Source organism: Athene noctua, chromosome 5 (genome assembly GCF_965140245.1).
Source record: "Athene noctua chromosome 5, bAthNoc1.hap1.1, whole genome shotgun sequence".
Classification (NCBI taxonomy): domain Eukaryota; kingdom Metazoa; phylum Chordata; class Aves; order Strigiformes; family Strigidae; genus Athene; species Athene noctua.
In genome coordinates, this window is record NC_134041.1 from 38,761,489 (window position 1) to 38,776,292 (window position 14,804).

General features: G+C 37.7%; 1 protein-coding gene across 1 annotated transcript; it reads right to left on the minus strand.

Annotated features, from left to right (window-relative positions):
* Positions 1-1,588: 1,588 nt before the first annotated feature.
* LOC141961137 (mannose-binding protein-like) lies at positions 1,589-8,277 on the minus strand. The gene is given in 9 exon segments (XM_074907741.1): positions 1,589-1,670; positions 1,672-1,900; positions 1,903-1,962; positions 3,000-3,092; positions 3,717-3,803; positions 4,930-5,107; positions 7,978-8,013; positions 8,015-8,082; positions 8,247-8,277. Coding segments are annotated over 9 exon segments (864 nt in total).
* Between the last annotated feature and the right edge of the window lie 6,527 nt (positions 8,278-14,804).

Below are 14,804 nucleotides of genomic sequence, written 5' to 3' on the forward strand. Positions count from 1 at the left end.
AACCCAATTCTGTCTTTCCAATATTACACTATAGCCTACATTTTCACATAATAAATATTGATTAAAAACTCCCAGGCTAAATTTTAGAAGTTCTTGTTTTCACAGATGCAGGACACCAATTAATGAAGGAAAGTAATGTAGTTCATTTGAGAACTGCAAAGGTATGTTGCCAGTAATGACAAGGAGAACATGGTGCAGATCAGCAGATAAATCATACTCCAGAAAATTCATACTCTTCACCATTTTTAGTAATTGCTTTTTTTGCTGTATTTTGATGCAGAGAAAAGTTACTAGTTACAAAAGTAGACATGTAATTAGACAATGAAAATAATAGCTGTAAAACAGATTATCTGGGCACAAAATGCTCCTCTGTACAGATATGTTCCTGTGCTCCCATGGGTCCACATAATTTGCCTGTGTAGACACAATCCTCTCCATAGAGATACTTAGCTTACATGTCTTAAACTAAATGGAAGAGTAATTGATAATCTTCTATTCTTCCATGGTCAAAAACTTAAAAGCCTGCATGTAAACATTTTTCTTAATTGTCAAAATTTTAATATTGGGCTTTGTTGTCATGGTATTCACCTATTCCTAGTTAATCCAATCTGTAGTTCACCTTTTTGTAGTTCACTTGAGGTGAAAGAAACACCCATCAAGAAAATCACAAAAGCCTATGGTATGACTTCTCTCACATCAAGGACCTATTCACATAAATAAAGCCTTTTGCTGTTTTTCTGCATGAGCTAAATTGAACTTGGGAGTACATCTCACCTGTAGGCTTATGTTTAAGACAAAAATTTTCTTCTTTCTACTGCATTTAAATCTTGATCTATATTTCCTGCACTTCAAATGATGCCTTTACACAGCCAAAATAGATTTTCTTGTCTCTTATGATTCTACTGCACAAAAAACAACCTGGTTTTACTGGTTTATTCCTCTGTAGTTACAGTACCTTTCATTTTCCTATCACATGGAAAAAACAACACAAAAATAGCCAAGACTTCAAAACAGAAGTTATTTGCATGTCACTAATCACTTGTGTGCAACAGACCTCTGTACCCAGATGACAATTATCACCCTAGGCTCTAAGTGATTATTATCAGTCAGTTTTAGAACTAAAGTAAAAGCGCATTAGGAGCAAAGCCAACGCTAAATACTGACATAACATAGTCTCTGTCCGTTATTTACGTGATAAAAGAATGTATCAGAAGAAAGTAGTGGAGAGTAGTCTCTCAGATTTTACAGCTCAGCTCAAAGACAGAATATATAAAATTTTTTCATTAGTTTCAAGATCATTAAAAAACATTTCCTTGATGCTGCATTTATGAAGAACTCATAGGAAGGTATGACCAGCCTGCTGAGCATGCCATAACTTATTAGTCTTACTACCACTATGATAAGCACACTTTAATTTATAATGATTGAAGATGTTAATTATATTTTATTAGGAGATTCAAAACGGAATGTCAAAGAGAAAACAATTATAAATATACTGTTTCTGGTTACTCCAGGCCACCTTCATGGGAACAAACTTCTGTATCAACCACATAATTGAGAGCAAAACCATTGGGTTTTCTTAGATGTATCAGTTCAAGAATTCACAAATAATTAAGGTCCTTGAATTTGAACAATTAACATAATTCCATTTTCCAGAGTCTTCTATTACTGCAGTCTTCGTTTTTCAGATTTTTTTGTTCTCCAGCATTCCAGTTTCTTTAAGTTACAGTCCCTCAATTCAGATGCATGAGCCTGCTTTCAGTCTGTTCATCACACATCCCCATATAAGCCTATGTTGAAGGTGTTACATCTTTTAAAGCTCTATTCTTAGCCTCATTTCTAGGAGAGGTAAGTACACATCCAGCTTTTGCACTAAGGGATTTTCCATTGTCCAAAGTATCTTCTGTCCAGTTGAGACAAATATTTTTTTACCAATACACTTGATGTCCTTTAAAATAAAAGCTAGAATCAAAAGTGAATGTAATTGTATTATACCAAAAATTGGTCACGCTATAGTTATTTATCCATATCACAATTGTACTTCAGAAATAAGTAATACCACTTGTAAACAGACTATTTGTTGTAGTAGGCAGAATCCAGTAGAAGTCTGACAGAAGAGACACCTGGAAATAACAAGCCTACACTTCAAGAAAACTAGAATTTCACAAGAAACTGGATCACAGGTCTTGTTCTAATGTTTTTCATTTCCAGTTCATATACTATTACAGCTTTTGAATCAGGATCTGAAGGAATTCACACTCAAATTGCAAGCATGACAAAAGAGCTTGACAGGTTTCAATACAAAAATCACAGATCAAATAAAATCATACAAAGGAAGTGAGCTGCAATTAGGAGATCTTCTGTACCCATTAGCTTTATCACAGAAACCAAAGCTGAGGGACAGTAACACAACTCATGGTTTAAAACAACAGAGCAGAAAGATAAGATATAAGGATAGCTTTAGTGAGCCTGGGAAACTGAGTATTTCTCCAGAAAATATGTATTATTTTACAAGTAGGAACACATAGCTCACACTCTTGACAGACTTACATGAAAAGCCAATGGAAAGTGAAGCTCTTGTTCATTTAGCAGACAAAACTGCTAGCAGCAATTATTTTGAAACACAGTTGTTGTCTTTAATGGGCAAGTTATTTTATCTTACTGTTTTTAACAGGTTTCTGGGATTAGTGTGAAGGGAGTCTACCACCTTATAACAATGATACAAAAACTGGGACATATGCCTAGTTAAATTTTCCTCTGATGATCCCGCAGTCCATGTAAAAAGCCCTTGCCCTGTATGTTGGCAAAGTGATCCTTTGGCAGTTTGGCAGGTCAGTTCAGGAAGGACATATTCAGTGAGACAGCATTTAATTAATGGCCATCTCCCCTGAGTACAAGAAATTTGTAATATTTTTTTCAACCTACTATTTTCAGTCTGTTCTCCAGCATAAGCATGTCCATCATTTTACCAGGTCAAAAAGAAAATGATTGGACCTTACCTTTTTTTTTGTATCTGTTTAGTTCAGCCTCCAAACCCTGTACTTTTGTTTCCAAAGCAGTTACTTGTTTCTGCAGGTAACTGGTTACCACAACTAGCAGTTAAAGGTGTTATTTAGTAATTTATATTAAAATGGCTACACAATAACTGTCTCAGAGATGCTTAGCTCTCCTGTAACCTGATGCCATGTGAGAGAACTATTTGGTTTTGAGAGCAGAAACGACAGGCCACATTGCAGATTTGCTCCATGGGAATTTGTCCCACTGAGGGAGGCTTATCCATGACTAGGATGAATATTTGGGTGGGCTTTGAATTCTCAGGGTTGCTGAAGTCATCTATTCAGAGGGAAAAGTCCAGTTCTCAAATGCAAAACAGACATGTAAACATTTCTAAATGAATTAAAGTTGAAGTAAAAAATGACATGAACAGGCAAAGAATTACAGAAGAAAAAATGTTGTTTATGAGACAGAGGGTTTATTTCACTCACATATAACAATAAACAAGTGCCTCTTTCCAGACACTTTCTTCCCTCAGTTATGTTTGTCAGCTCATCTTCTGTGTAACAGACTTTATCTTTCTGTTCCTCACACTTCTGGAAATCCCACCTTTCCTCAAATTATTTTATAAGAATACTGGACATTAACACAAATATTTTTTTGAAAATATACTAAAAAAGTTGAAAACAAGATTATAGAAACATGAGAAATTTATTTCTTACTTCCACGTTCCCCTTTTTCTCCTTGTGGTCCTAAATCTCCTTTTATTCCCAGAGGTCCCACTTTTCCAGGAAAAGCCTGTAGACCTTCTCCCCTGCCCCAGAAAATAAAAACATCTCAGGAAAACTGAAAGCTTTATTTTATTGGAAATGCATTATTTTACTACGTTATTTTATTATTTTACTACATGTACTTGAAAATCAATGAAATAAATGCTGTCTCATGTTATTGCAGAGGTACACATGCTCTAAAACCAGAAAGCCAATATACTTCAGCTGCAATCCAATCACATATCACAGTATATGATCTAGAAAATGAGCTAAAACAGAAGATTAAGGATACATCTGAAGCAGTCTGTTGAAACAGATAGTGTTGTCTTTACTCACTTCAATCATAAAATTGGAGAGGGCATACTGAGGGTATATGGACCAATAAATGTCTATACAGAATATCAATGTATGTCATTGAAATGTTATGTCATAGTTCATATCAAATAGTATTGATAATGATGGGAGTTTTCTTGAAGGCTGAAAAGCAGTTATCTAATTCCAGGATGTGTGGTATACACATGATAACACAGACAGGATACAGTAAGAGAGTATATGATTCCATACGTACTTATTAAGTGTTTGGACAGAAATTATGATTAGGCAACTTGGGAGAGTAGGTTACTTGGTTCTACCACATGACAGAAAGCACCTGCTGATCTATTTGCATTTTGCAGCAGTGCATGAAAACGGACAAACCATGCCTTGGGGGAATCCTGTTGTCGGGACTTAGTGGGTATGAAGCAATCGAGTTATGACCATCAGATTATTAATCAACTTTACAAGTATGATTTCTGGTTTTGAGAGCTGACCCTTAGAAATAAAGTGCAATAATCATTTAGTAGGATATCATAGGAAACTCTAAGTGATTCAGAGTAGCAACGGTACAACCAGATTAAAATCTCATTACATTTCTGTTTTATGGTGTGCTGTGAAAATGTACTGTATTTTTTTTATTGATTAAAAGCTAAGTATCTAAAGAAGCATTATAAATGCAAAAAGCATTTTCAACTTCCTAAAATTGTGCAGAGCCTACAAAAGTTTAATAGGGCAGAAGGAGAGAAGTAAAAAGGTAAAATGAAAGAATGAAGGAGGCATGAAACAAGACTGAAGGGATGATAAGGACTGTCAAAAAATACTATATTGTTAAAGGGTGATTGCTCTTTACTTAGTTCTCCCTTTCCACCTTTGGGACCGCCTCTTCCATCTCTGCCTGGTAAAATATTGACTGCAGGAGCACTGCACCAAATTACTGGGTGGGAATAAATTTTCCCTTCAGCTTTATCTGTGTTAACTGAACTTGTTACCATCAACAGTGAAAGCCAAAGTACCAAGGCACTGAAAGGCTGAAGAATAACCATTGCTAAGTTCACAGGTCTGTGACAAATCAAGCAGAGTAATTTCATAAATGTCTCCATTTACATAATTTAAAAGGGTGGCATTGGAAAGGGTTTCTTACACTACATAGGAAATACACTTCCATGTTCAGGCAAAAGACCAAGAACAAGGGGTGGTGTCTGAACCATTTAATCTATCCTCTGGTTGTATCTTTATGTATGGAAACCAGAAAAGAAACAACCTAGCTTATAAGAATTTGAAAATCTCAAAGTGTAATGAAAATGCCTAATATAGCAACAGTCATCAGTTGCACTGTGCTGCAAATCCATTTCAATGTTTGTTCATTGTATGTCTAAATCTAAAACATTTCTCTTGATTCCAAATGAGTCATACAGTATTCCAGTTTGGGATGGATCCTGAACTTTTCAGCTATTGTGTTTCTGCTGGGACTCTTCTTTCCACATTTATCAGGATTGCAGTATGTCTAAGTTTAGAGTGTGTAAGCTTTATAGCATCCCCACTACTAGCAAACACTCATAACTTAAAGGACAAAACGCTTAAGTGTGTTTATGTAGCAATGATCTAATTGCCTCCCAGTTTCTCCTTTCAGACCTTGTATATTAATAAGATACATTTCTTTCTCAGTATTACACCTCTGAGCCAAAGTCCTCTTGGATCCCAGATCTGCAATACTTTGGTGCCCTCTCTGAGCAGAACAAGAGGAAGAGGCAGTAACATCATAAGCTAAAGGTCTCCATGACATTCTGACAAGTTGCACCACAAAAAGAGTCCTTGATTTTAATATGAGGGTCACTTTTGAGGCAATCGTGTCACACATATTCTGTGTTTAACTAAAAATCAAAAATGAAACTACCACAAACATGAGCTGACAAACATTTATAGTAGATAAGCCACATACTAAAGTCAATTGGCCTTATTTTTTCCCAGTTCTACCAGACAAAATGAAAAACAAATCTAAGGAGCAACATTTGGTTGACAGATTATGTAAGGAGAGAAAATCAAATTCAGCTAGTGAATTTTGCTAGTCACCTCGATTATTTCTCTTTATTTTAAGCTTCAGAAAAGATTACCCACAGAGAGCAGCTTCTCCTCTCATGTTTCATCTGATAAAGTACAATAAAAATTATAATTACTAGCATATTACTGCAAGAACATTATCATTAGGATAAAAAGCAGAGTTTAAGAAGAAACACTTTTCTATATACTTCTTTATGCTTCCTCCACTAGGCTCACATCAAAAGCCAGGGCATTGGCATTCACCAAAATAAAATAAGGAAAGGTATTTAGCTTAGTTTTGTTATATGAATCCTGGTTTATATTTTTTATCCAGCTTCATACACTCAAGCCAGTTCTTAACAGCCCTCTAATGATTTCCTTCTGCTGATTTTTTATACTGTGTTAATTATCCAATGACAGGGAAGTTGACTGTTGGAGAATGGCTTGCAGAGAGCAAGGCCATGGGTCTCTGCAGAAGCTGATTGCAGCCATCTGAGGTAAACAAAGGAAAAAACCCAGGATACAGCTATGCTAACAAAGAGAGAAACTGAGGTACACAATGGCCTTGAGTATGATGGTAAACAACCTTGGGAAAGAGGGCAGGCCAGAAGAGGGAAGATGTTGTGACATGCCTGAAATGCCGCAAGGGGCTGGGATATTATAATGTAGCCTTTTACATGTATCCAATAGATTTGTGAGTAGTGTGCATGATTATTGTAGAGTGATTATATAAGGTGTGATTTCTTTCAATAAAGTTGAAGCTTGCTCTATCATTCACATTGAATTGACTGCTTGCTTCCTCCACCCACTGCAGCTGACATTGCTGCTGTCTCCAATGAAGGCAGCAAGAAAGCTCAAAATATGCTCAAAATATCAATATAGCTCAAAATATCAAAATGAAAAGAAAATTATAAGCTCTTAGAGAAGTCTGCTCCCTACAGAGATTCAACCTCACACAAACCTTTGTGTTTTTTGACTACCAGGAGCTAAGATCTATTAACCTCCAAAGTTTTCCAAGTTGACCACCCCAATCCTTTCTTCTAGGAGAGCTGAAGTGTCTGTTACCTTTGGCAAATTGGTGGCAGGGTTTTCTAGCAATGAAATCACTTCCCAGAGACTAACAATAATTGTCACCAACAATGGTTTAGATAAAGAAATAAAATTTTCAAAACTTCTCACAAAAATTGAGTAAATCTTAGGGATCTGAAATAGAAAAAAACCCAGATTTTGCAACCCATATTTATATTTAGAGAAGATGGAGAACCCCACATGGAGAATCTCACTGAGCGTGGATGTAATGACAGTCTTCAGGTCCCAAGGCTTACACAGCTGCAGACTTTCTCACCAGAGATCAGAATTAGGTTTTGAAAGATGCCATGAAACTTTTATATTTAGGAGGTAGTTAGTTCTGAAGGTCCTATTTAAAGTCATAGATCTCAGGTAACTCTTTTTTTTCCTCCATAAAAAGTGCTTTAGAAGATGATTCATGCAGTCCAGGTAACAGGAGAGAAGACATCCTGGAAGAGGCAGCAGGGAATCCTTGTTCCAGACCTAGTCTTGGAGGTGACAGCTCTGAGTCAGCCCAAAACCTAAGAGTCTGACAGCATAAGACAGCTCTATTGAAGTCAAGTACTAGAGCAACTGCTCCTCAAAAGCAGATACTACATTTATACAGAGAATGCTCAGGGACAGAATGCTGTTAAACTGAGATTACATCCTGTTAGCAGTCCTTCTCATCAGCTTGCTGTGCTCCAGTAGGGCAGCCTACAAAGGTCCTTTCTATCCAGCACGCCTGTACCTGCAAGTGTTGCATGGCCTCAGTATGGTCTAATTCTTACCAGAGCAAGAGATCTTTACTTACCAAGACCTTTACTTGATCAGTACACAGTGAAACTCTTAACCACGTCACTGGCTTCCCTGACAGTCAACTCAACAGTATGTAGCAGAGAAGGAATATAACACAAATCTGCTCAATTTTTACCATGAAGATAAGCCAACCAAGAGAAAAAAAAAAAAAATCCCCTATATTTCTACTGAAAGCTGTAATTTTGTGCTTTATTTTGGGAAGAGGTTGCTTTCTGGCTTATCTCTGTCTTGCACAATCCTAATGATTGCCTACCTCAATCTTACCAGCCTTATTTACAGGTACTGCATATGACATTCTGGGAGTGAGTCCTTTGCTCTTTGCCTGGCCTTGGACAGACATTGGCTGTGTTACAGTACAAATGAACAACCAAAACATCAGAACAACTGCAGGCATTGAAAGCTTTGACTGTAAGGTTTTTCCCCTTTATACAGTCAATTGATTCATTTTTTAATAACCCAGGAGAGGAAGGGGTATTTGAGGCTTGCTTGACTGCTGTGACCGCCTTTTTTTGCAATGTACTCTGTATTATCCCTAAAAAACCCCTGGCCAACAGAAACATACCCATTTATGTTTAAAAATGGGATGTAGGATTTGGAAAAACAATATGGGGTGAAGGAATATAGCTTTAAACTTTTAAGTAAATCATTTATTACTTGTCTTCCTGTAATGCTAGTGATACAGTTCATTATTAGAATAAACTTCTTAATAGAGCTTACACTGTCCAGTTGGCTATGGTGTCATTGTGTGGACATGAAAAGTACAGTAGCAAGAATTGTGAGATATTGCCACAGGTAGTTCTGCAAAATTAATAACATAAAATATAATGCTGAGGAAGAGATGCATTGGGCAATTCTGCTGTCAGAAAATTTCCTTACCAAGAGGAAGGTCTGTTAGATGGTCTTGACAAGGACATAGAGTATATCATTAGTAAGTCTGCAGATGACACCAAGTTAAGCAGGAGTGTCGATCTGCATGAAGATAAGGAGGCTCTACAGAGAGACTTGGATAGATTGGATCAGTGGGCCAATGTCAATGGGATGAGCTTCAACAAGGCCAAGTGCCAGGTCCTGCACTTGGGCCACAACAACCCCATCCATGGCTACAGGCTTGGGGAGGTGTGGCTGGAGCTCTCTGGAAGAGAAGAATCTGGGGGTTCTAATTGACAAGCAGCTGAACATGAGCCAGCAGTGTGCCCAGGTGGCCAAGAAAGCCAAACAGCATCCTGGCTTGTATTAGAAATAGTGTGACCAGCGGAAGTAGGGAGGTGATAGTCCCCCTGTACTCTGCACTGCTGAGGCCACACCTTGAGTATTGTGTCCAGTTTGGGGCACCTCAATACGAGAGAGATATCGAGGTGCTGGAGCGAGTGCAGAGGAGGGCAACGAAGCTGGTGAAGGGCCTGGAGAACAAATCCTATGAAGAGAGATTGAAGGAGCTGGGACTGTTTAGTCTGAGGAAGAGAAGGCTGAGGGGAGACCTCATCACTCTCTACAGCTGCCTGAAAGGACATTGTAGAGAGGTTGGTGCTGGTCTCTTCTCACAGGTAATTAGTGATAGAACAAGAGGGAATGGCTTTAAACTGCAATAGGAGAGGTTCAGACTTGACATTAGGAAAAAATTTTCACAGAAAGAGTGGTCGGAGAGTGGAATAGGCTGCCCAGGGAGGGGGTGGAGTCACCATCCCTGGATGTGTTTAGGGGTTGTTTGGATGAGATGTTGGGGGATATGGTGTAGGGGAGAACTTTGCAGAGTAGGGCTGATGGTTGGGCTCAATGATCCCAAAGGTCTTTTCCAACCTGAATGATTCTGTTATTCTGTGATATCTCCAGCCATGATTTGATAAAAATGTTGTGGAGCCAAAATCATTGAACAGAGATTTGAAATTAGAGAGTTTTGCTTTGGTTTTGTGTTTGTTGTTTTGTTGTTGTTGTTGTTGGTTTTTTGTTTGTCTTGTTTTTTGTTTTGTTTTTTTTTTTTTTAATAGGAAGATGACATTTCTACACTGACCTTTGCTATTTTGGCCAAGAACCAAATGTGATATCTATACACTATCAACACATGCATTCAGGCCTCATCTTGTAACCCTGTAACACACAAAAATGCCTGGTTTGTTGAATGTCTGTTGAACTTCCTTGAAAGTTTCTTGCCTGCAAAAGCAGAAGTAAAAGCAGATAGGATTCTCAGCAATTTCCTCACCGCTAGGTTCTCGCCAGGTCAGGACACTATCTTGCTGAAACATAGTTTATCACACAATGGAAATTTTACTAAGCTGTAGTAAACTCAGCACGTTTATAGGCAGTATCCAAATTTACAGGACTATTGTAAATTCCTGTATTAAGTGAAAAAAAGACAAAAATCATAAGGGCAGGCATCCTAGTATTCATAAATTATTAAATGTCTTTCTTCACTGAATTTGTAATTTCATTTTCTATCTCCTTATTTGTATATAGCCTTCCCTTGCTCCGGAATTATTTGGTTCTCCTGATTCACAGTTTGAGTACTGAGTTCCTGACTATTTAGATCCTTCAATGTACCTTCTTTCTGCATATCATTCATTTGGGGGAATGGTCTTATGTTTGGCTGCTCTTTGATATATGGTGCAGCTCTCTGAAGATTTCCTTGGAGAAGCAAGCAACTCAGCACATGAGAACACTTGGGTTTTGAAGTTTCAGACTTGCCTTTGGAGCCATCAGTTTTGAGTATTCTTCACCAGCAACAGTATCATATGGGAATAACTATATCCAATTATTTTCATCACAGCAGAGCAGGGTGACAGCTTCCAGACACTTGCAAAAGACTATATGGCTAAAGCAGTGGATAGAAATGCAGAGCTAGCTCATTGATTCACTTTGATATCAGACCAACAGAGTACTCTTATCCCCAAACCAGGAGTTTACAAAGTATTTCAAACTTTTCATTGAGACAAGAGTCAGGATTAAAGACTTCTGAAGAACAAAAACCTAGGCATAACCTTGCTTCAGAAAAACCTCAGACCAGGCATTATGGAGCACCATTCTTAATAGGTGCTCATACAGCGTGTTTAATTACGGCTCTTAGAAAGATATAAAGTGGAAGCTGTCCTGTGCAAGATCTTTTTCTTCTGAATTAGTAGTGATATATCCCTTGCCTGCATAACCTACCATGCATCCGTACTTCTGCGTAGTAAGAAGGATGGAGCAGAGCGGAAGCTCTTCATGTATTTCCTTTCATATGTCAGCCTACCACAGAGACTATGAAGAGTGGCTTCTTGAGCTAGTACCCTGACAGCCCTCATTAATGATAAAATATTTGGATGTTCTGTGTCCACTTTGTATATTAAGAGCAAGGTAAAAGTGTCAACTGCTTGTGAGAGAGGAGGGAATTTATATAGCAGGACACACCAGGAACAATGCTGTAGTAGGATAAATAGGAATAGGAATAATACTTCAATTATTACAGAGTCTCACCCTTCATTCATGGTAGAAATTAGATGGTATGAGCATCAGCATGTATAATACTCTGAGTTTATGTTTATGTATAAAAATAAAGACCTAACCTAGTAGATGACAGCAAGTTTCCAGTGGACATTAATGAGAGTCAGATATGCCTTGATTTATTTTTCTGTCCTAGGCCAGCAGCTGACAAACTAGGAACAAAGCAGAATTTTATAACATCTTCCCCTCCCTCAAACTTTAAATGACTGCACATTAGTCTGGACCTAAGCTTATGTCCTGGTTTAGCTAAGATAGAGTCAAGTTTTTTTTTTCTCCAGCAGTGAGAGAGGGGAAAGGAATCTCCAGCCGGGTTATTCATACCATGCTGACGTCAGGTCCAGGGGCGGAGCCTTTTACTTTCGCTTCTGGTGTTTGGGATTGCTTACACGCGGCAGGTTTGCTCCTTGACCATTTATCGGTATTTCTCTGTATATCTTTTATCTTGTTCACTCTTATTGCTGTTCATTGTTATTATCATTGTTACTGTTGTTGTTCAGATTGTTCTATCACTCTGTCGTATTAAATTCCTTGTTATTTTAGCCCGGGTCTGTGCCTAACTTCCAGCCCGACCGGCCACGGGTGGGGGAGAGGCAACGGCAACATGCTCTCCGATCCCGGCAGGAATTAAACCTGCACAGCTTATAAACCAAACCCTATTCCTGTTTCTTATTAAAAACAAACTTTGCAGAGGTGCTGAGCCTGTACTTTTGAGTTTGCAAGACTGAGAATATATTCTTTATAGAAGATGTAAGAATGAGACAGTTCTGAAGTAGACGAGACCAAAAAAAACCAAACAACCTGCTTAACTCAGAAGAAATTCTGTCTGAGATTCAAGCAAAGTTCATAATTCACAAAGGATCCCTCACTCGAGGTACTGACTATTAAGAACACATGTACTAAGTGTTTCTCCTCCTCTTTTAAAAATTTGCTGACTGAGCTTCCTGTCACCTGATCTAAAAGAGATCTGAGCTTCAAAAGCATGAGATTCAGAAAGATATCAAGATACTATTCTTACCATTCCTAGTCAGCTGTTCTGCTTTACTTTGTAAAAGTTTGACTATAAAGTCAAACACTGTCTTCGAGATTTTAAAGGAACTTACCTTACTGTACATTTGTAATGTGTCTGTATATGGACCACCCATCACTCAAGAAAAGTTTTTATCCAGCCACCAGGCCACTTTTCACCCAGCTTTGTGTTTGACATCTGCAAAGAATGCATTGTTTAGTGCAACCAGAAAACTAAGCACAGTGTAAAATCATGACATATTTAGACCCTTATCTTTGAAAGCAGCTACAATTTTGTCCTAGCGTCAGAAGAATCAGGGAGCTAGAGAGAGACAGAGGATTTCATAGGGTTTTTTTTTTCTGTTCCAGCATACCCACATACAAAGACAAATAACAGTGCTTCACGATAAAACCACAGTTTACACCTCGATATTTGCTCAACTAAATCAAACAAAAAAATATGCTGTTGCTTACATGCATGTATGGTGCCGAACTGTTCAGTGTTATATTGCTCTGTGCAAGAAGTAGTTAAATCTTGCCATCAAAAAGTAACAAAACGAAAATAAATGCCATTCATAAAAAGTTCAGAGCACATAATCTAACTACTGGGCTAATGGCGTCTATAGACTAATGGCGAATTTCTGCCCTTCATTTATCTTGGGGAGACAAGAACCTTCTTGCTCTTTTCTTTTGCTTTTCTTTCATCTGCTGTAAATGAAACTTGAAATGGCATGGGGTTATTTTCTGTTCAGTCCACTTCAAACTCAGGCCTTTTCTTGATGCTTAAAGACTCATAAAACACCATGTCTGATTTCCAGCTTTTCACTCTAGCAACAACAGAAGACACAGAATGGCATGTTTTGCTGAAGTTGGATGAATTATTCACACTTGACAACTGATTGGTCAAGTAAAGACTACCCAAGCGTTTTCTTCATGTTGCAACAAAAATTTGTGAAGCAAAGGCCTCTGCAAGCATGCAACAGTTGAGATTCACATACAGTTGAATTATGAGAAGCTTTAAACGCATCTTGCTTCTCAATTTAAGTGCACATTGAGAAACGTTTTGTGAAGATTTAGCAGATAAGAAAACAGATAAGAATCCCACATAGATTTAGTAATACATGGTACAGTATGTTTGCACTGAAAATTCTTTAATATGCACAGCAAAGCTTGTGAAGCATGGTGTAGTTACTAAGATTACCTACTGAGATTATGGGATCAATGAAGTCCCTGTTCTTTTTCATGATTTGTCTTCTGTTTCAGTAGGATATTGCCATTCTGTTTCTTAATGATTCTAAAAAAGATTCAAAGTCATTAGTAGGGTCTTCAGGACCTTCATATGCACAGCTGATCCAGAATTACTTAGTAAGGGAAACAACAGATGCTAACTAGGCAAGTGAAAGCACAGTAAGTAAGGAATAAAGTGGCCTGTAAGTGACCTCTGCTGGACAACAAGAACATTTGTTTGCTTTGTATTTTTCAGGAGAGTAGTTTATCCATTTAACTAGCTCACATCCATTCAGCTGAATATTTTTTAATATTATATAATAATAAAAAATATTTTCCACTTGAACCAAAAGTATTTCATGCAAAAAATTGGAAACTAATACAGCAAGGTGAAGGTTTGAATCATAAACTTTGAAAACCTCCACAACAGGGATTTTTGACTGTTGCATATATACTGTTAACACAGTGAAGCTAAAGCAATCTTTCAGGTGATATAAAATTCACAAACAATTTCAAATGGAACAGAGTGGTCCTTTGAGGTCATGTCAGTCATTCCAAAAACCATCAGCATTTCCCAGGTCAGGTGGGGTGGTGGAATCTGTTGCTTCCAGCACATGCAGGTTGTTGATCACAGCCACAATACTCAACCATAAGGATTTACATAGCTATGTACTACAATACATAATATCCTCAAGGACCTTATCTTATTCCCAACTAAATATTTTTAAAGAGAATTGTAAGCTTTGGAATCCATTTTGATCTCATGACTTGAAGAAGCTTCCAACACTGGGTCTTGGGGCCCATGTTTGCAGAGTGCACATACAGTCTGAGAGACCACAAACATTGTGCAGATCCATGCGTCACGGATGAAAGTATTGACACGGTAAAGATTTAGAAAAATAATCTAGATTTATTAATAACTAACAACTATTTGTCAATACAAAATAACTCAGACAGAAAAGCGACTTATTCAGATTCTAAAATGACAAGATTCACTCTAACTTACTTAACAGTACCTTAATTTATACACATATGTACATGCGCATACACTAACCAGACATATACGTACAGAAACAAAGGGGTTTGGATTCGGTAAAATGAACACAAAAGGGACAA